This window comes from Podarcis vaucheri, assembly GCF_965113315.1.
Source record: "Podarcis vaucheri genome assembly, chromosome: 11".
NCBI lineage: Eukaryota > Metazoa > Chordata > Lepidosauria > Squamata > Lacertidae > Podarcis > Podarcis vaucheri.
In genome coordinates, this window is record NC_138749.1 from 564,925 (window position 1) to 587,040 (window position 22,116).

General features: G+C 52.3%; 1 protein-coding gene across 1 annotated transcript; it reads right to left on the reverse strand.

The window, feature by feature from the left end:
• Positions 1–7,715: 7,715 nt before the first annotated feature.
• On the reverse strand, positions 7,716–19,242 carry LRPAP1 (LDL receptor related protein associated protein 1). Its single transcript, XM_082191696.1, has 8 exons — positions 19,040–19,242; positions 17,587–17,731; positions 15,730–15,854; positions 14,135–14,255; positions 12,956–13,120; positions 12,000–12,082; positions 10,282–10,458; positions 7,716–8,586 (listed from the first exon to the last, which is right to left on the reverse strand). Exons 1-8 carry the CDS (start codon positions 19,217–19,219, stop codon positions 8,521–8,523), a joined length of 1,062 nt encoding a protein of 353 aa, XP_082047822.1. The 5' UTR covers positions 19,220–19,242; the 3' UTR covers positions 7,716–8,520.
• Positions 19,243–22,116: the final 2,874 nt, after the last annotated feature.

Here is a 22,116-nt window from a genome sequence, read left to right on the forward strand (position 1 = left end):
CATCTGATATGCCAGCGGTGCCAACGGACCTCTAATCCTGGACAGGCCTGGAGCAGGGCAAGAAGAGCACAGAAAGAGAATGGGAGGGGGGGCAGCTGTGTGCTGAGCAACCCAGCATCAGGACTCGAGGGGGCAAAGCAGCCCCAAACAGGAGTGGGGCAAGGTTTGCAGGAGCTCCTGAATGTGCCAGGGCTTGTGGGTGGGACCCACACTGCCCTTTGGGCACTGATTGCCCCACAAGAAGGAAAGAGCAGCCTGCTTGGGGGTGGCCAAAGGGGTGCCTCCCCAACGGAGCTGGCCCACTCATGAGGCAGGTGAAGCAGCCTCCTCGGGTGGCAGAAGGACCAGAGGCGGCCCCCTGCCCACACTGCTGCTTCCACCACTGCCAGAATGGGAGCAGACAAGCAACAAGGCTTTGCGGAAGGCTCTCCTCCGCACATCATGTGGCAGAAGCGGTTGGGTGGGCAGGGCGTGGGGAGCAGAGGGCGGCACGTTCCCTTGATGCCTCAGGTGGCAAAATGGGACAGGCCCCCCCTGCTTCCAGGTGCCCAGCTCCCCTCATCCTTGGCCACTGGCAGGGAGTGGGAGGGCACGGCACTCGCTCCCCCTGAGCGCCACTCTGGTGTGGGACCACCGCTTGCTTTGAGGGTGTTTCTTGTGTCTTTTCTCTCAACTGCTTCCCTTTTCATGGGAGGTCAGCGTCTGCGCACCTGGCTAGGTGGGCATTGGAAATGTACCAGTCAGAGCTGGCTCAGTCAGAGGGGCAGGATGTGACCGTCCAGCTTGCTAAAGACCCTTGCCCGCCTGCTGCCCAGCCACCAGGTGGCACAGGGCATTATGGCTTCCTCTCCACCTCAGCCTGGCTGCCTTCAGAAAGACCCAAACTGTGCCCAGGGGAGCCTTTAGGAGGGAGTTCATTCTTGGTTTTGGCAGGAGAAAGGAGAGAGGGAGGAAAGCCTGGCAGACTGGGGAGGAGGAGGAGGAGGAAGAGGAGCATTGGAAACAGACCCCCAGGGCTGCCCACACAGCATTCGCCTCTGGGGGTCTGGAAGGCTTGTGGGGAGCAGATCTGGGTAGCCATAGGAGGCTGACTCAAGCAGGAGTGTTCCCTGTCCCCCGCCCCCCGCTTGCCTTCTGCTGGGCACTCCTCTTTGCCAAGCGTGTCACAAAGCCTTCCACCTTCCCTCTCCAAGGTGCCTTTGGCTGCACAGTGAGCTACGCACATGCAACACTCTCACTCAAACATCCTGCCTATGCCTTGGAAAGTGCCTGGCTGGTGGGAGTGCAGAAGACCCCACGCCATGTCCCTCTAGGCCAGCAGTTCTCAACCTATGGGTCCCCAGATGATGTTGGACTACAACTCCCATCACCCCAGAGCTCAGGGATGATGGGAGTTGTAGTCCAACAACATCTGGGGACCCACAGGTTGAGAACCGCTGCTCTAGGCGTTGAGGGACTCTGATTCCCAGCAGCCAGCAAGGCCAGCAGTTGTGGGTGAAGTCAGGGAGCTGAAGGGCTGGAGATGTTCCCTGTCCCAGGCCAGCAGCCACAACTGGCAGCAGAGCAAAAGCTAGAAGCCCCACAGCCCAGGGAGTCTGCCTCCAAGATCCTGGGGGGCAAAGGAGAGAGGAGAGCTGCCTGCCGCCCTTCCATGCCTTTCCAGGCTGCCCTTCCCCACCTCTGGACCTCCCCAGGCCGTTGCTGCAGATGGATGCTAGATGGACCATTCAGGCCAGCTCCACACAGCCGGCCTCCTACTTTAGGAGCAAAGCCAGGGGAGCTATGGGGTCTAGCCCCCCAGGGTAAAAAGGACAGTGGCTGCTTGGAGAGGAGTAAAAGCAACAGAGCGTTGGATGGATTTAGAGAAGTGGGAGAGGATATTTTATTTGGCAGTTATACTTCCAAATATCTATTTCAGCAGGGTGAAAAGTCACCATCCTTATTTCTAGAAGCTATAAGGGCAAAGGCTGCATAACATTCCAGAATAATTATGATATCCAAGGAGTCTTAGGTAGACTTGGATTATTTTCTCACATTATGTTTCCCACTTAACAAAGACATCATCGCTCTCAGATTGTCTAGCAAATCAGCCCCTCGCCTTCCCATAAAGGGAAATGCAACCCCCCGCCTCCTTCAGCCATATCACTTCACATGGTGGTGGTGGTGGAGGGGTTAACTGGGGGGGAAGGGGTTGAGGGAAGGGGCAAAGGCAGGAATGCAGGTCAGGGCTTGATCCCGACATGCAGGGTCAGCCTGGTGACTTCCAGATGTTTTGAACTACAATTCCCATCAGCCCCTGTGGTCCAAAATGTCTGGGGAAGGGGAGTAGGACTCGCCCTTTAAATAATGCTGTTTCCAGTCTGAGCAAAAGACGTTTCAGAATCCAAATATTTGCAGGATTCCAACCTGGCAACAGAAAAGGCCCACATTTATTCCTTCTGGGAGGAGCAGCTGCGCACACGTCAATTAAACCAAATGGGTTCCAGCTGATTTGTGCATTCAAACGCACCTCTTTCCATGCAAGGAGAAAGACATCTCTAAAGGGTAACTCAGCCTCCTGCCTTCTGTTGGGTCCTTTCTCCTCCTCCAAGAGGGCCTCCCCTTTCTCTCTCACGCACCTCAAACAGCTCCTTTCCCACGGAGCCGCCTGTCAACTGCAGTTTTTATAAGCTACTTGTATTTTGATTTTTTTATTTAAAATAAATCTGCTGCCAAAGTAATCGGGGGCACCCACTGTATTAAAATGGAGCCATCAAGTAACCTATCAATGGATCAATTGATTATACTGGAGGGGGGGCATTAATGCAGGAGACACGCTCGGGAGAGGAGGGGGGAGGAGGTATGAATTCAGCAGGTGCAGCAGCAGCAGAAAGGAAGACCGCACCGCAATTGGAGAAGAAGCACCCCTCACTCCTGCTCCCCACAAAAGGGCAAAAAGTCGGCGGTCAAGGGGGGTGGAGTAGGATTTAAGTGATGGAGAGATTCTACGGCTGGTGGGAGAGCAACCACATACAGCTGTGCTCTGGGAAGCAGGAGGCTTGTGCCTGTTCCAGTGGGCAGGGTGCGCCCTCCTTCTGACGGGAACCAGATCCAGGCAGGGATGCGGGTGGTGCTGTGGTCTACACCACTGAGCCTCTTGGGCTTGCCGATCGGAAGGTCGGCGGTTCGAATCCCCGCAACGGGGTGAGTTCCCAGTGCTCTGTCCCAGCTCCTGCCAACCTAGCAGATCGAAAGCACGCCAGTGCAAGTAGATAAATAGGTACCACTGTGGCGGGAATGTAAAAGGCGTTTCCGTGTGCTCTGGCACTCGTCACAGTCCTCCGTGCGTCAGTAGAGGTTTAGTCCTGCTGGCCACATGATCTGTGGACAAACTCCGGCTCCCTCGGCCTGAAAGCGAGATGAGGGCCGCAACGCCAGAGTTGCCTTTCACTGGACTCAACCGTCCAGGGGTCCTTTACCAGGCAGGACATGGTATGGGGCATTCATCGGAGGGTCTCGGCAGAGTAGCTTTCCCCAAGCCACCCAACCTGGGCGGCCCTGACTAGTTCGGCAACCCAGGAGCGCCCAGTTGTTCCACGGCTTCCTCCTCACACCTTCCTGCTAACTTTAGCGTGCGAAGATGATGAAATCATGTGAAGAGGACAAAAAAGGGGCCTGCGTCACCTTGAAGCATTTCCCCTCCCCTGAGCGGATAACAGAGGACACTTCCCTCTCCAACACCAGCCGGCTTAAAGGCTTTGGGTGTGTATGAAAGGGACCAAAGAATTCAACGGACACAAGTTTGGATGATAGGATGGCGGGGAAATTACCCCACCAAACCTGACATTCTCTCAGCAAGCTAAAAACAGGACGTTCGCTTTCAGGCAGACAGTGAAGAGGAAGAACAGAAGAAATATAAAGCAATGCACTTGTTTTATATTTGAATGTGGCTTGGTTAGTTCTGTGCATAAGGTACATTTTGCAGGGATTATGTCAGTATTGGAGAAGCACGGCGGTAAATGAGCCAGAAACTGGGGTCAGGGACTCATCCAACTCTGGGCCCAGCAAGCACCTGGGAGGACATTTGTCTCTGGTCTACCAAACAAAGAAAACAGCTGTGCTGTGGCAGAGACCTGGCCTCCCCCCCCCTCTCTCTCTGGCCTCACCAGGTCCCTGGAAGCGGCAGCAGTGACTGCTCTTCCATCCCAGACAACAGAAGCACCCAGCGGCAGTGGGAGGCTTTTAGCAGGTGCCGAGGAAAAGTACAGGGAGGGCGCCCACCTGATGTCAATAGGCAGGGAGTTCCCCAAGTGCAGGTGCTGCCACACTAAAAGACCAAATTCTTACAAATGCAGCTGAGTGGGCTATGGTTTTTTTAAAAAGTGACATAGCAGTATACAAGTATTTTAGTAAAGAAATTACGGCAGAATAATCTCACAGGCCGGACGGTGTCTATGCTTTTCTTCCTTGGAAAGAGGGAGATGTGTCACAGCCAAAGCAACCCTCCGGTTGGACCGGGGCCAACTGCAGCAGACTCTGCCCCCCTTGGGCCCTGAGCTGGCAGCAAATGCAGCCTTCCCTGCGGCAAAGTAGATCATCTCTCTCTCTCTCTCTCTCTCACGCACAGACGCATACAGCACCCGGTGGGTGGGGGACAATCCATCACTGCAAGCAAGCGAGCTCCTTCTGGCAGTCCAGCAAACCAAGTCTGACAGGAAGCCCATGCACAGTAAATCAGGAGGAGAGAATTAAACGGCAGCCCAGAATCCAGAGGCTCCCTGGGCAGCCATTGCAGGGCTGCAAATACACAGAGAGTGTGATTAAAGATGTTCTGTGCATCCTGCCAAGGGCCCAGGCAGCTGGGACTCGGATGCCAGCGCCAGCAGATCCCACAACCCGGCCTTGACCACTGCCTCCTCCTCTGTGGGGGTGAAGCTCGCACCCAGGAAAACCGGGCCTGTGCCAAACTCACAAGAGGAGAGGACCGAGCGGGTGGTGATCACAGAAGCAGCCCTTTCAGTTAAGGCTCCCCGAGTAGGCAGTGGATCTTTGCAGGTAATATTTCTCACCCCCAGGCCCAGATTTCAGAAAGGATCTTCAGGCAGGCTTGGATTCTGGACTCAGGTGCATCTTATCACCTTGAATCAAGGGCGGCCCCAGGACTGGCGGACAAAGGGGGTCGGTGGTCTGCCCTGGGTGCCACCTCTGAGGGGGTGACAAAAAGGCACCCCACGGAGGCTTGCCCCATCGCCCCCGGGAGTGGCGGTGCGACCTGGTACCATCGCGCTGTGTGCAGAGAATCGTGCCGCCCCCTCTGCAGCTGCGGAGGATCCTACCACCACTGTGGATTGCCGCACCCCCATGTGGCAGATCACCTCCCCCCCCCCGCAGGTGCAATGCATAGCCCCTGCTCCGGGTGCCCATGCAGCTAACTCTGCCACTGGGCCCCAGCCACCTCCAGCTTCCACCTGCAGCTGCTTTCTGAAGAGAGAGCAAACCCTCCTCTTCTTCTCCCAGCACGAGGGCACATGTGCCGCCCACCACATCCCCCTTGTGGGAAGGGAGGAGAACAGATGGAGAAGGCAAGGCAACCCCTCCTGGGCCCAGACTCTAGTCCGGGGGGGGGCAGTCTGAACAAGGTGGGGGGGGGGCTTTGAGAAACCAAACTGAAAATGGGAAGCACTTCAGGTGAGGAAAATGCAAATGACCATTTGCAGGGTGGTGCCAATTTGCATGGGTGATAAAAAATGAAATGAACACCCGCCCATCGCAGGCCTCAGCCCAGGGATCAGCATCTGAGAGAAGCATCCAGCCCTCTCTGTGCCAAGGGATGCGCCAGTCATTCAGCGGGGGTGGGGGTTGGGGCTCCCTTGCGCCAGGACCGGGGGAGACTGCAGAGCTCAGCATCTTCAGGGCAACCTGCTTCCCACTCAGAAACGGCCAAGCAATTCAACTAACTTTGTCGCTAAAGCTGTTCCCTGCTGGCGGAAAGATGAACCGTAGATCCATTCCTTAATGTTGGCTTTTGATCTTACAGTGGTACCTCGGGTTACAGACACTTCAGGTTACAGACTCTGCTAACCCAGAAATAGTGCTTCAGGTTAAGAACTTTGCTTCAGGATGAGAACAGAAATCGTGCTCCGGCGGCAGCAGGAGGCCCCATTACCTAAAGTGGTACCTCAGGTTAAGAACAGTTTCAGGTTAAGAACGGACCTCCAGAACGAATTAAATTCTTAACCTGAAGCACCACTTTAGCTAATGGGGCCTCCTGCTGCCGCCGGAGCACAATTTCTGTTCTCATCCTGAAGCAAAGTTCTTAACCCGAGGTACTATTTCTGGGTTAGCGGAGTCTGTAACTTGAAGTGTATGTAACCTGAGGTACTACTGTATTGTAATTCAATTGTGTTCTGCTTTGGAAATCAATACAACTGAACACCAGGCTAAAAATATGACCTAAGTAAATACAATTAATATATTAAACTGGGGGGGGGGGGGGAATAATGGCCAAGCCAAGAGGACAGCAGAGAAGAAAACACGTGTGGCTCAGAGCCAGGCTGGCCGCAATTGCTCAAGGCAGCCCACACAAATCCTGGCTTTTCAGCGCAGGAACAGCCAAAAGCCTGCCAGAAGCCAGGCCTTGAGAGGTAAAGAGGGGGAGGCTGCAGTGGTTTTCCCCCTCTAAGTTTTCAATTATTGAAGAACACTAAACAGAAGTGAAGCCCAGTGGAGCAGCCGGCAAGAAGGCTGTGCCCCAGGATGCCCTCTCGCCTGGTTTCTTTTTCTGTCTTCCACAACATCTCCACCCGGAGAGGCGTGAAGAAGGGCGGACTCTCTTTTTCACGGGCTCTCACACACACACACCCTTGCACGAAGCAAAAGGAGGGTGCTGTCGAGCAGCTCCCATTCATTGCAGGGCGGATGGCCTAGAGAAATAGGCCCTGGGGAGATGGGTCTGCTGTCGTCCCTGCCTTTGTCTGCCCCCCCCCCGCCCACTTTGCTATTCAAGTGATGGAGACAGAGAGAAATGTCCTTGCACTGGGGGAGAAATGGGCTTCTGTTGCACCAGCAAGACTGTGGCCATTTCAGACCCTTCTGTGTATTCACAGCAGTGAGCAACTACTGTATTTTCCCATGTATTAGACGAGGTTTTTTGACTCAAAAATCATGTCAAAAAACCGGGGTCATCCTATACACGGATAGCGGGGGGGAAGCTGTGCGCCGCCAGGCAGCTGGTTAGCAGGCGCACAAGTCCCCCCCAGCCGTTGTGGGAGGTGTGTGTGCTCTAGGGAGCATGCGCGCAATTCCCCCTAAAAAAAGCTAAACAATTTTGAGCCTCATTTTCTCTAAATTCAGTCCCCCAAAATCGGGGTCATCTTATACCCGGAAAAATACAGTAATCAAAACCACAGAGATGCTAAAACAAATTAATCAATGCAAAAATCGCTAGAACACCAGGACTAGGATCCCACACTGAGTCCCTGCTCAGTATGTGTCTGGCTAAAAGGTACCTGACTGAGCTAGCCTTGATCCAATATTTTCATCACAGGGGTCTCCTCAAAGCACAGCTTCCTGCTGGGAGGGGCTATCCAGGGACCCTGGCCAGGACCCCCCCCCAAGTCACCTTCCTGTCTCCCCCAACTGTGTCATCCTGTCAGCCGCTGGGAGATGGAAAGCCCAGAGAAAACGGCAAGCACTCCGGCGCAGCGAAGCTCCTGCAATCATTACAAGACCAAGACTTCAGTCGGACCATTTATTTCGCAAAATGTAACAGAAACACAGAATTAAACAAAAGTGCCCAAGCTACTCAGTGTCATTCCTAGCAGTGCAACTCCCCCCAGTTCCCCACATGCTCTCAAGGGAAACCACCCCACAGGCAGCCTCAGTTTCCCCAGGAGCCGGCCAGCTCACTCTCACAGGAAAAGGTCTGTCCTACACTCTCGGCTGGTGAGGAGGGGCAGAGGACCCTGAAGAGAAGAGCAGGACATGGACTCAGCAGCAACAGGCACCCTCTCCTCCTCCTCTGCTGGCTATAGGAAAGAGGAGGATGAGGAAGGAGGAAGGGGGATTCTGCCTATTTGGCCGGTCTCTCCAGGGTCCTTTGCACCACACACTTTGCACACACAACAACTTGGTCCTTGCAGGTGCCATAGCAAAGGCACACATGATCACGGTTCTTCTAGGCTCAGGGGCTCACGGCTATGTCCACATTTTGCTCCTTCAGGAGGAGAAATCAACACAGTGCATGAAAATCTTTAGCAACCTCCCCACCTGCCAATGTGCTTCCCAGCAGTTAAGTGACTTCTGCAAACCTTCCCTTTCCTTCCACACCCCTCTCTCACTTCAGAGCCTTCTGTTCTGCAGTGCATGGAGGCCTGCACGCCCAGAGTCTTCAAAGATTCACCGATATGAAGGATTAGGAGAGAAACTAGGAAGGCGGCGACTGTACCAAAGACAATTTGCACCAGAATTTTAATTATATAAACCTCGGGATATATACTGATTTTGATCACTGTACAAAGATCCTACGAGAACACGGACGTTTCAAAGTTCATTGTGCTGAAGGCCTCTGGAAATTCTGGTGGACAAGTCCTGAAGATGTTTCTTGACCTGAGAAGACAAGAGACAGGTGCATGTCAGCGTAAAATAATGGGTTGTTGGGAATCTGAATATGTGCAGCTTCGCACACAGAGTCAATTAGGGTTTGGCAGACAGCCAAGGCAATGTGAAGGAGTAAGTCTGCCTGGTGATACAGAGGAATGGAGACACCTCCCTGATTGGTCAAGCTCTCTCACGGGAATGATGATTTATGGCCTACTGACTGGAATGTGAGAGTTTGGGAGTTCTGTGGTTCAGTGTCAGTGTAGGAGTTGTGAGTCATGTATGAGAGAGCTAGTCAAAGATCCGTGTTCTTTTCTGTTCCTGTAACTACCGTATTTTTCGCTCTATAACACGCACCAGACCATAACACGCAAGTTTTTAGAGGAGGAAAACAAGAAAAAAAATTCTAAACAAAACAGTGGATGTATGATTTTTGTGGTTCATGCTGTGGCCACAGACATGTGATCTGATGGTGAGTTTGGGGTAGCCCAATGCAAAAATCCTGAGGATCCATGTGGATCCATGCTAAAGTCGCCCTAAAGTCGCAGGGGCGCTGGGGGAGTGAACGGGAAGCAAGAGAAGGAGAATGATGCCTCTCACACACAGAGACACACAGAGTATCAATCCTAAAGTCACAGGAGAGGCAGGGGCGCTGGGAGTGGGAAGCAAGAGAAGGAAAACGATCCCCCCCCCTCTCTCTCACATACACACAGAGAGTATCAATCCTAAAGTCGCAGGAGAGTGCTGGGGCGCTGGGAGAGTGAACAGGAAGCAGGAGGAGGAGAACGATAGCTCAAGCACACACACACACACAGCCCCTACAGTGGCTAATCCAAAATCGGACAGCAAAAAACTGCTGGCAGGGACATAGAGCACGGGGTTGCTTTAAAGCAGCCAACCCTGCTATGCTTCTCTCCCTCCTTCCCGGCTCGGCTGGCTGACAGGAGCCGCTTACACCCGCTTTGCAGTTTCAAAGACAGCCACGGACTGCTCAAAACTGCAGCGGATTCCCCTGCCATCCGTAGGCATTCGCTCCATAACACACACAGACATTTCCCCTTACTTTCTAGGAGGAAAAAACTGCGTGTTATAGAGCGAAAAATACGGTAGTCCACTGTATATAATAAACACCCAACTACAAGTTCCTGGTTCCTGCTCCGTCTATCCTGTCTGCAGCCAAGTCGCCAATTGCTTCCGTGGATTCTGCGTTTACTCTGCTAGGTCTGGCTAAGGTCCTGCAACTAGTCAGAATGTTGCGAAACACCAATAGGTTTTGCCAGTTTGGGTGCAGCTCAGCCAAGAGCCAAACAGCTGCTTGCTCCTGCTGCTTTGAATACGGCTGCCCCAAGGAATCCTGCCCAGACACATGCAAGCAGTGCGAGGCCAAAGCCGTTCTGGAAGGGGGTCTGAGGAAGAGCAGCGAGGTGTCGAGGGGGGATCGGGGGGAGCACTTCTTAGGATCTTGGGGTGCTGGAAGGACATTGCCTTGGGACCAGGAGCGCCTGCGCATTTGCAGACAAGAAGATCCCTTAGGAAGGCGCTCACACCCCGTTCCGTCTCCAGCGCTGTCTCCCCTCAAACAAGGCAGGCTCAGATTTCCCGCCTCTCCCTGAGACCACAGAGCACCCCCAGATGAATGTGCAGGGGGGGGTGAAGAACGGGGGCTCCTGGACCCCCTCCCCTCCCAGAGGCTCCCCTGTGCACCTTGTAGCCCAGCTCCTTGGTCTTCTCCTCCAGCATGGCCGTCTTCTCCTTGTTGCGGCTGAGATGCTCCTCGTCTCCCATCCCTTCGATGTGCCTCATCTTCTGGTGCGAAATCTCCAGCTGCTTCTGGTAATGGTGGTGCTTCTCCACCTTCGCTTCAAAGTGTTTCAGCTCTTCCTAGAAAAGCAGGAGATAGCGCTTCCTTTTATCAGTAGCTGAAAGAGCTCAAAGGGGTTTACGATAAATACGCCGGTGGGCATGGCGGCGTCCCGTGCCCTCGAGGTCCTCAGCACCCATGTCACAGCGACCCCCCAAACACACACAACCATTTGCACCCTCAACCACCCAGAGAACCAAGGAAGGACGGTGAGCACACCCATGTCATGCGGGAATGTTGAGGGTGGCAGGAGAGGATATATTGTTTGTTAATATCCTTCCTAACTTGCTAGTGATGCGGGTGGCGCTGTGGGTTAAACCACAGAGCCTAGGACTTGCCGATCAGAAAGTCGGCGGTTCAAATCCCCACAACGACGGGGTGAGCTCCCGTTGCTCGGTCCCTGCTCCTGCCATCCTAGCAGTTCGAAAGCACGTCAACGTGCAAGTAGATAAATAGGTACCGCTCCGGCGGGAAGGTAAGTGGTGTTTCCATGCACTGCTCTGGTTCGCCAGAAGCGGCTTAGTCATGCTGGCCACGTGACCCGGAAGCTGTACGCCGGCTCCCTCGGCCAGTAAAGCAAGATGAGCGCCGCAACCCCAGAGTCGGGCATGACTGGACCTAATGGTCAGGGGTCCCTTTACCTTTAACTTGTGCTAGCAAGTTCCTTTACTTAGCAGAGTTACATTCCCCTTTTTACATGCACAGCAGATAGCTGGTTGCAGGCTCGTGTGAGCCTTTCACTATTACACAATTCAGTCTGTCTCAGATTGAATTGTATGTTCCTGGTAAATTCCCTTGAATCCCTCAAAAGAATAAAGATGCCACCATCTTATTCAAAGTCAATAAAAGTTTACTTACATCAGTTCACAGCTGGATTCCTGAAGGCAGACTTAGTTACAAATATGTACATGTGGATCTACCCCATATGGGGGAATGATCACAGTGCTTCTGGTAGCTGAGAGCTAGCAGAGCAGTCCTAGCTAGAAGCCGGTCAAACGAAGAAGAAAGTCACAAAGAGAGAGGTGTGCTGCGTGACTCGTCCTTTTGTTACCTGGACAGGTTAGGTCACGCCCACCTTCTATCACATGCAAAAGGAAGGATGCTCCAGCCAGAAGGAAGAGGAAGTTTTGACTGGCTGGACCAAACATTCCCTCGCGTGTCTTCTCTAGCATTGCAAGGAATGTTGTACTTGACTGCCTCTCATGGATCACATCCCACATGTCACAGCACTCCCCCCAAACACACACACATGATCCTTTGAACCCTCAGCCACCCAGAGAGAACCAAGGAAGGACAGAGAGCACCAGGACCATCTTTTCCGCAAGGAACGCAAAGCATTTTTCAGACGGAGGCATTTGTTACAAATCAGTCTGGGGCCCCTTCCAAACGCAGCTCTTCCAGATCCCAGGCTTTGTTCCCGATTAACGCAGCGCAAGGCACCCAACCGGAGCCCCTGCTCCCTCCAAATGTTAAAGCAAGAAGGCATTTGCCTCTCGGCCAAGAGGATGATCAGAATTAGGCCAGAAAAGCCCCCAAACCAGAGAGGTTGACGCCAACATACCCGAAGCGATTCCAGCTCTTTCTCTGTGAAATTGGTGGATTTTGCCAGATCCCACAAGTCAATCACTCGGGGCTCCTCAAATTCTGGAGGGACAAAGGAGATTTCTGTGTGGAAACTCGAACAGCGGCAGCTGGATTGCTAAAAGGCTTCACTGCTATTTGTTCTGCACCCAGGAAATACTTGTGCACGAAAAGAGAACGTATCTCCCCTCTATTAAACTCCAGCTGAGAAGCTCCTGGAGTTCTGGCCATCTTATTTCAATTGTTCAAAGAGTGAGAGAGGGAAAACCTCAGGAGAGCGGCTGGCTGCATCAGGATCAGGCCAAAGGGGGCCCACATGGTCCAGGATGCTGGCTCCTATAGTGGACAGCCAGGTGCCCCCAAAGAGAAGCAGCCCCCAAGCAAGACAGAAGCCCCACAGCCCCCTGCAAGCCCCCATCCTGCGACTTCCAGCCACAGCATCCAGGCACATCGGCTTCCCTGCCCCGTTGCCTTGACAACCACCCTCCCTGCTGCCTCCCTGCCAGCCCAAATGCCGCTCCCCACAGGCGCCCAAGCGGTTCCCCCAACGATCACCTGGAATCACACAGGGCTGCCAGGGGGGGGGGGTGTCAAAAGCAGATCTTTCTCCAAGGCAAGAGAACAGCTGTGGAATTTGTGAAGGCAACGCTGAGTGGATCCGACCCAACTGCATTCTAAATCCGGCCCGCGGATGGTCCAGGAATCAGCGTGTTTTTACATGAGTAGAATGTGTGCTTTTATTTAAAATGCATCTCTGGGTTATTTGTGGGGCATAGACATTTATTCTTTTTCTTCTTCTTCAAAATATAGTCCGTCCCCCCCGCAAAGTCTGAGGGACAGTGGGCTGGCCCCCCTGCTGAAAAAGTTTGCTGACCCCTGGCCAAGACCCACCTGGCCAGATAACTCGCAGGTGCAAGCGGGGGGGGGGAGACCTACCGCTGGAGTCATCATAGCCCTGGTGAGTGACCCTGCGCAGCCGCTCAAAGCCCTGGTTGATGCTGTGCAGCTTCTCCTTGAGCTCGGAGTGCTTCTGGTGGAGCAGGTCGTGCTTGCGGGAAATCTCCTCCTCTTCCAGGCCGGAGATCATGTTCTTGTGGATGTCTGGGAGGGCGAAACGCAAAACACCATCAGCCGGAGGAAGTCGCGGGTGGGAGAAGGCTCCCAAAGCAGGGAAGATTAAAATGAATGGGTGATTTTTAAAAAAAACAACTGATTTTTTAAATTTAATTCGGATTTTTAAAATAAAATGCTTTTGGAGGGAAAATATTTCTAAAAATTTTCTGTTTTAAGTTACATTATAGTCCAAAGGCTATTCATTAGGAAATAATGATTTAAGTTTTTCATGTGTGCTAAAACTCAGTCTAAGGTATGTGTGTGTTTTAAAAAAATTGTTTAACCACATCAGTTAATAAACATGGATATATATGCTATAATGTTATCATTTTAGTTAAATAAATTGTTTAAATTGTTATTAAGGAAATGATTATTTTTCTCCTTCCAATAAAGCACAGCAGAAAAGTTGTCCAAATATAAACACTTAACTTATTAAACCTCGCAATAATTTCATAATTCTCTGCCTATGTATTTCAAATCAGTAATTTTCGAAGTAACTGTAAAAACTACTCTGAAAATTTATTATTCCAAAAATGAAACCTTCATCTGTTTGTAAATATGCAAGAATGAGTCTTTCCGTAAAAAAAATAATTTAAATCAAGTCTTACTGACTAGCGATTTAAATCATGATTTAAATCAATTTGATTTAAATCAAATCCACCCTGTCCCAAAGTGAGGGGTGGGAATACCTAAGGGGCTCAAGGGAGTGGCAGGAGGTGAAAGTCTCACACCAGTGGTTGATAAGATAAAGGATTAAGATCGGAACTATGATATTGGGAATAAACAAGAGAGAAAAAGCAGGAACAAGAACTAAAAAAATCTCTCTTGACCAGCCAGAACACGGGAAGTCTAATTAAAATATATAATTTGGAATGTGTGATTGGCTTTATTATTTGTATTTTGATGTGGGAAGATATGATATTCTATCAATTGGAGTGGTATTAATGAAAAATGAATAAAAATTATTTACAAAAAAGGGGGTGGCAGGAGGGGTGCAAATACCTTCCGTCCGACTGACGGTCTCCAGCAAGATGTTGTAGTCCTGGACTTTCTCTTTGTGGTGCCTGAATTCCCGCCACAGCTTGTCCAGCTCTTCCTCGGTGAACTTGCCTGAAGTTTTGGCCTTGAAGAGAGATCCAAGGAAGAACAGTAGCAGGAGGGTGTTATGGAAATTATGGGGGGGGGGCACATCTTTAAAATTGTTAGATGTTACAAATATTATGCCTGAATGTATCCTTTCAACTTGACAGCTCAGGGAAGTTACCTAGCTTTAAAAATAATATAAAACCAACTCCTTTGCCAGTTTCCTCCATTCCAAAGCTATTTCCCCCTTGAAAAAGGACTCCAGGAAGTGCCCAGAGGTGACAATTGCGGAGCTGATTGTTGGCCAAGGAAAGCCAAATCCCATCACCAAACTTGCCAAGGGGCCAGACATGCAAAGGAAGTTCTTTTGTACTTCGGGTGGTGGGACTTCAGAGGTATTTGTCTATGCTAATCTTATACCTGGGTCTTGCCCTGCCATGTCTGCTTAGGCTAATCTTGTACCAAGGACTCGTCTGGACATGTCTGCCAAGGTTAAACTAGTGTAACCCCTGTCTACCCCTCCCTTTTGTGATATGTCAGTGATGTAGCAATGATGCTGTACGAACTGTACTCTGGGATATGGTGGGAAAGTTCTAAAAGTCCTCGTCTCCCCATCCTCGGGGTTCAAAATTCCTCTTTGAACCTGTTGCGCAATAAACCTTGATCTACAGCTATTTGCTCCGGTTGGTGGCTGGAATCCTTCCTTTATTCCGCAGGGACCCGCGGTCTCTGCCCGACCAGCTGGGGGACTGAGCAGCCTCACACCTAGATTTTTCAGTATCAAGGGTAATCCCACACTTTGCCAACTGGGCAGGGATGCATCGTTTTGTGGAATATCCTGCTTTGGAAGGTGTTGGACTGCAATGTGGGGCACACAAAATTTCTTTGAGTCCTGCTGCTTTGTCCTACAAATTTTCTCTCCCTGGAAATCCTGTTTTGAGGCACCTGATTCTGGGGCGAGGCCAGATGCCTTCAGTTCCCCAGAACAGCCAACAGCAAGAACGTAACTGATCAGTGAAGACGTGTGAAGTGGAACTGTCACCAGAAAATAGGGGGTGCCCCTTTAATGGACCCACTCCCCTTCTTAAAGGATTCAGCGTCTCCCAATGTCACTATCCGTCAGAGATGAATTTCCCTTGCAAGAATTAGGCTGGGAGGCATCTTCAGGGCAGAATTAGGGGAGGGCAGAATGCTCCAAAAACTGATGGTTCCCCTTGATATCTATCTATCTATCTATCTATCTATCTATCTATCTATCTATCTATCTATTTCTCTATCTATCACTACAGCCAAGCTCTGGAATCAGATGCGAGTCTTTCGGGGGGGGGAGGGGCCTCTGCATTTGCAGGGGGGAAATCTGCAGGTACAGCATTAGGGTTTAATGCCCCCCCCCCACTGCTGCTTGCTTCTCCCTGTGCTGGCATTCCTATTAGACTAGCAATTCAGGGGCTAGATCCACGCACCTGCTGACATTGTGGACACAACAAGACCCCCCCCCCCATTCAAAGGCAGACCTTGTTCCAGAGCTTCTCCAGCCGGGGATCATCGAGCACATCGTTCTCCAGGCTGTCTTTGACGTAGTTTGTGTCTCCCAACTGCGCGTCTTTCTTCCCATCCATTCCATACTTGGCCAGAATCACTGGAGGGGCAACAGAAGGGTCGCACAAATTTCAAGGAACACACACATAGCAAGAAACCCTCCCCCTAAAAAAACCCACACCTGATCCTTCACCCTTCAAAAATTTAAGAAATGTTTTCTGGGAAAACAGACACTTTATTTGAGTGCATTATTAGACAGTTCAGAGAGCAAAAGCAAGGCCATCTTAAGCCTCCAGCTGGACTGTGAGACCCACTTCCAAACAGACAGAAGGAAGTGAAGTCCTTGCTAAAACCATTCCTCCACAGCCAGCAGTCTTTATATTTGAAAGTCTGAAGCCCTGTTAATAAATAAACATCTTGTTAGGAATGGGACCCAATCTTATGTCAATAGATTCTGTACCTGTGTATGCAGCATTTCAATAGATGCTCTGGCATGCCAGAAAAAACAAGGATCTGGTATTGCTCAAATCTCTGAGTGACAGACATGCAAATGTGTTGCAGAAACCTGAGCTCTCAGCTTGGCCTGAGTTACATGTGCAACCCAGTTTTGTGGTGCATGGTGCTTTGGGCTGGTCTTTGGCTAAGGGGCTGGGCAATTTATAAGGCCTTTGAAAGTTGCTACACACCTTTGTTCTGGGTCCTCACCTCCTTGCAAGTTCTGGGGGGAGGGACTCTGTTGCAACAGAGAAATAAAGATCTGCCTTTCTTTCTTCCTTGCTCCTGCCTCCATTCATGCTTCTCTGACTGATAATGAACTTGGGGGTACCAGGTCTCTTGGAGGGAGTTGGATTTTAAAGGCCATCGCCAATTTTTTTGTATGTCAGAAGCAAGACCAAAAAATGCTGAGATAGGCCTGTTTGTTCACTTTGCCAGAGGCGAGCAAAGCCAAATTTAGTGGACCACTGGTCATTGTCCAGGGGGCAGTCCATTTCCCCCGCAGGCATCTAATGTGCCATTATGGGAGACAGAATCCTGGATTAAAGGGACTTTGGTCTGACTCAGCAAAGCAACGCATGCCTGCCCAGGACCACGAGGGCAGTCTTAGGACCATATTTCCACCAAGCATCAATGGTTAGGGCATCCTGAAGAGGTCTTCCTGCTTAGGAAAGGTCAAAAAAGTGCAATTTCTTGAAAGTGGAGGATATTTGCACCCAGAACACTGCCCTGCTTCTCAACTAGGACTGCCCCAAATCCTGCTCTTGTATCTTCCATCTAACGGTAGGTGGAGACACCAAAACAGGTCTCCCCAGGCAAATGGCCCCCCTAGCAGCCTGGGAAGCCAGTTTGTTGTGCCCAGAAGCAGCCAGCAAGACAGACAACGGGACATTTGCCTCCTCCTGGGAAAACCTAGCAGAAAGGAAGCTCAGGCAAGAGCTGACCTTGAAGCAGCTTGGAGCCAGCTCGACAAGAGCCACTGTTTGCAGCAGAGCTTTTCATGCTCAGGAATTTTTGCAGAAGACGGAGCCAGTTAAATTGCAAAACACTTTGCAGGAAGTTCTGCAGTGACTCAGAGGGGAGCTTCCATGCAAAGAACCCAGATGAATGAAAGCTGCTCCCACAGCCTCTTAGATCTCTTGACACCAGATGCATCAGTGAGTTTGCAGCCAACAGTGTTCTCAATTATCACTGCACCACAGCCTGTCTGAATGCATTAGACAGCTAAGGCATGCAGACTTCTAATGGGAAGGGGTGGTTTTCCTATTTATTTGGGGTTTCTTTTAAAAAGCCTCAGTGACCCAAAGCCGGGTCTGCAGAACAGAGCAGTTCTTTACCATTTAGGTTGCGCCTGAGCTTGGCTTCCTTCTCTCCATCTTCATCCAGCCCTTCGGCCTTCAGTTTCTTCCAGCTCAGCTCATCCTTCTCCTGAATTTTTAGATCGCTGTGTAGCTCTGCCAATTTAACAGCAGAGAGGTGGAGCTGCAAAAACAGAAGGCATTTGGGGAGGTGGGGGGAGAGGAGGGTCTGAATCAGTTGCACTGAGAATCCAATTCAAGTGGTGTTCAGCTTCCCTAGAGGGAAGATCTGCTCCATGAAGAGTCTCCTCCATTCTTTGGGTGGGAAAAAGCATGAACAAGAGTCCTTTCTGGGGAGGTCTTTGGCTGTGGCAGTGGGGAGGGGGACAGGGGAGATGGAGGAAGGGGCCAGACTGCCTTGATGCTGCCTCCCTGCTTGCCCCCTCTCCCATTGACAAGCCCTCTGGCCAAAATCACCCCCCAACTGGACCTGCCCTAAATGGACGAGAAAGATGCAGGCTTTTAAAAAACAACGACGGAGGGACCCTACTCATTGCTCGCCTGTTCAGACTGGATTTTCGCCCCCCTTGTAATGCGCCTCCTCACCCCCAGGCCAGTCCATCGGAGGGCGACCAGGCACCTTGGAGAGACCACCAGCCGGTGGGGCGGCTGAAGATTAACCCCTCCGGGCGCCGTCCAGGCGGGATCCGGCTAAAGATTAACCCAGTGATCCGCCATCGAGCGGGGCGCCAGCCCCGTCCGGCCTCGGCCGCCTGGATCCAGGAGACGTTGCCGGACCCTCCCCCAGCACCCTTCCCAGCAGGCGGGGGGTCTTCCAGAGCCTCGCCAAGGAGCCGCCAAGTGGCCCGATGGAGGCCAGCAGGAGCCGCCCCTCCGAGGGGGTGGGACGGTTCGTTACGGGAATGGAGGCTCCGACTCGACGTGAGGAGTAACTTTGAGTACGAAATCGGATTTCTTTTGCATTCCTGCGCCGCTTTCCGTTCCAACGAACCCCAGAGCGGCTCACAAATAGCGAAGAACCCGAAAGAGACAAGCAACGCGCCCCTTCGAGGGCGGGAAGGTGCCGGCCTCCCCTTCCTCGGAGGTTTCCCAGGCGAGGTCGGAGCCCCGCATTTCCAGGGGCTGGACTAGATGCTTCTTGGGGGGGGGGGCTCCCTTCCGACGCTCTGGGGCAGGATCCCGTGACGTCGGAGAGCGGGGGGGGGGCAGGAATCTCAGCAGGACGATCTCCGCTGGAAAACCCCCCGAGAAGGAGAGCCCGACGTCACGGGATACCCCCTCGCGTCGGAAGGGAGCCCCCCAAGAACCATCAAGCAGCGCCCCCCCCCCTTCTGGCCTCCCCTTCCTTGGAGGTTTCCCAGGCGAGGTCGGAGCCCCGCATTTCCAGGGGGGGTCCTGGGGGGGGCTCCCTTCCGAGGGCGGATCCCGTGACGTCGGGGGGGGGGTTTCCCGGGGTCCCTTTCCGACTCACCCGCTGCGCCTTCGCCCACACCTGGCTCAGCTTGACCAGGCGGAATTCGGCGGGGGGCGCCGGCGCCGCCGCCTTGGCCTCCTGGTTGGCCTCCCGCGAGTACTTGCCTCCCGCCGCCGCCGCCGCCGCCGCCTGCACGGCCAGCGCCGCCGCCAGGAAGAGCCGCGTCGCCCGGAGCATCGCGGAGAGCGGAGGAGCGCCAGGCCAGGAGAACTACGCCTCCCGGGATGCACCGCGCGGGCGGGACGCAAAAGACGCGCGCGCCCTCTCTCGCCCGGCCCAACAGCCGGACACGGGCGGCTTGCTGATTGGTTAAGAAGGGGAAAGGAGGGGAGGAAAGGACGTCCTCCTCCTGCCGTCACCCATAGAGATAGGAAAAGGGTAGAGAGAGGAGCTGCTGCTGCTGCTGCTGCTGCTGCCGACGCCGCCTCCCGGGCGCAGCTTCAGCCAGGGGCGTCTTCCTCTCCCCACCCCAAATATTTTTAATTGATTTTCGACATTTACCCCCAAAATACCCTCACAAAACACTCAACAAAGAAAAACACATTGCACAATAATAAATACAAAGAAAAAATGTTTCTTCAATTACCTAATTCTCATGACATTGATAACTGACTTCCTCGAATCTCCTCTAACCGAACCTCATTATATCACCTGTATAACAGTTCTCCAAATTCATATTTCTAATCATATTAACTCCTTTCATTTACTAACCTCTTCTCCTTTATTAATAATCTAGTCCTTAAAGTTTACTATCCGATGTTCTTGTTCTACCCCTAAGCCTATTTATTATTGCCAAGAATTTTCTCTTTATCTTCTATCACAATATTTAGCTAAAATAAAAAAATTCCTTCCAGTAGCACCTTAAAGCCCAACTAAGTTAGTTCTTGGTATGCGCTTTCGTGTGCAGGCACACTTCTTCAGATACACTGAAACAGAAGTTGCCAGATCCTTCTATATAGTGAGAAGGTGGGGAGGGGTATTACTCAGAAGGGTGGTGGGAATGGGAGATTGGCAGATAGCTGAGATGAGCCTGTTGACGACTCTTAACGACTAAATATTTAGCTAGATATGCCTTAAATTTCTTCCAATCCTCTTTTCTTTCTGGTCGCGGATTCTTCCCGTCTGGTCGGCCAGCTCCAAAAAATCCAGCATCTTCACCTGCCATTCTTCTATTCTTGGTATTTCTTGCAGAGCATCTTCTGACCAGCCGCTTTCATTTTCTCTCTCCCAACGTGAACATTTGATAGGGAAGTCTGCCTCACAAGTAGCCGGCGCTGCTGCACCTCTACATTTCTTATCTCTGCGGCGTTCCTGTCGCTTTCCGATTGGGCGGGATCCCTCCCCCCAACAGGCACCCCTCCCTCTCCTCTTCCCAATTGGTCTCTCGCAAGAGCCTCGCGGCAGCTATTGGCCAAAGACCCGTCCATCCGGGCCTCGACGGGAGCGCCAGCCCAGCCAGGGGCCTCTCTCGACCTTCGGGAGCGAGTGGGCGGCGCCGCCTTTTCGTTGCCGGGGCAACCAGGTGCGCCGAGGGAGGAGCAAACGTGGCCCCGCCCCTGCCCTCCCGAGTAAGGACTCCAAGCCCCGCCCCCTGGAGATAGACTGCCTCTGCAGCTGGAGCTTCAATGGGAGCCTCAGAAGAGCGGGGCTGCTGGATAATAATAATAATAATAATAATAATAATAATAATGATGATGATTTTTATTTATACCCGCCTCCCTGGCCAGAGCCGGGCTCAGGGCAGCTAATAACCAATAATAAAAACAAGTTGAATGAATACAACTTAAAAACAAGATTAAAATGCGACATTAAAATACTGAATGCAGCCTCATCACAGGAGGAGAAAGGAAAATGAAAAAAGAAAGAGGGGGAGGGGATCAAGCTGATTCCAAGCCAAAGGCCAGGCGGAACAACTCTGTCTTCCAGGCCCTGCGGACAGAAATCAGATCCTGCAGGGCCCTGGTCTCATGAGGCGGAGCGTTCCACCAGGCTGGAGCCAGAGTTGAAAAGGCCCTGGCTCTGGTTGAAGCCAATCTAACTTCCTTAGGGCCCGGAAGCACTAGGGTGTTGCTATTTATGGACCTTGAGGCTCTCTGTGGGGCAGACCGGGAGAGGCGGTCCCATAGGTACGAGGGTCCTAGGCCGTGAAGGGCTTTAAAGGTCAAAACCAGCACCTTAAATCTGACCCTGTACTCCACCGGGAGCCAGTGCAGCTTGAAAAGCACTGCGTGACTATGCTCCCATGGCAGGGACCCCGTGAGGAGCCTCGCTGCAGCATTCTGCACCCGCTGGAGTTTCTGGGACAGCTTCAAGGGCAGCCCCATGTAGAGCGAATTACAGTAGTCAAGCCCGGAGGTGACTGTCGCATGGATCACTGTGGCCAGATCGGGGTGGGAAAGGTAAGGGACCAACTGCTTGATGCGGCAAAGGTGGGAAACTGTCGCCTTGGCTGTTGCTGTAACCTGCGCCTCCATGGAAAATGAGGCGTCAAGGATTACACGCAAACTCTTAACGGAAGGCAATGGCACTAATTGGATCAGGGCCAAGGGGCCAAGCAGATGCCCCCAGGGGGAAGCCCCCAGGCAGGAGCCCAGGCCCAGAGACCCCTCCCCGCCCAGGCTCAGGGGCTGCCAGCAGCCGCGTCTGTCCGGTGGGAAGGAAGTGTCCCCCAGGCAGGAAGGGGTCCTCCTTGGGGCAACCTGGCCCTCCTTGTGGGTGTCCTGGCGCAATGGAAGAAGCAGGGCTGGATTGACGTCTGAGCTAAACAAGCTCTTCCTGCCAACCTAGCAGTTCAAAAGTACATCAAAGTTCAAGTAGATCAATAGGTACCGCTCCGGCGGGAAGGTAGACGGCGTTTCCGTGCGCTGCTCTGGTTCACCAGAAGCGGCTTAGTCCTGCTGGCCACATGACCCGGAAGCTGTACACCGGCTCCCTCGACCAGTAAAGCGAGATGAGCGCCGCAACCCCAGAGTTGGCCACAACTGAACCTAATGGTTGGGGTCTCTTTACCTTTTAAACAAGCTCTAGCTTAGGGCCCCACCCTCTTGGGGGCCCCCCAAAAAATTAAAGGTAAA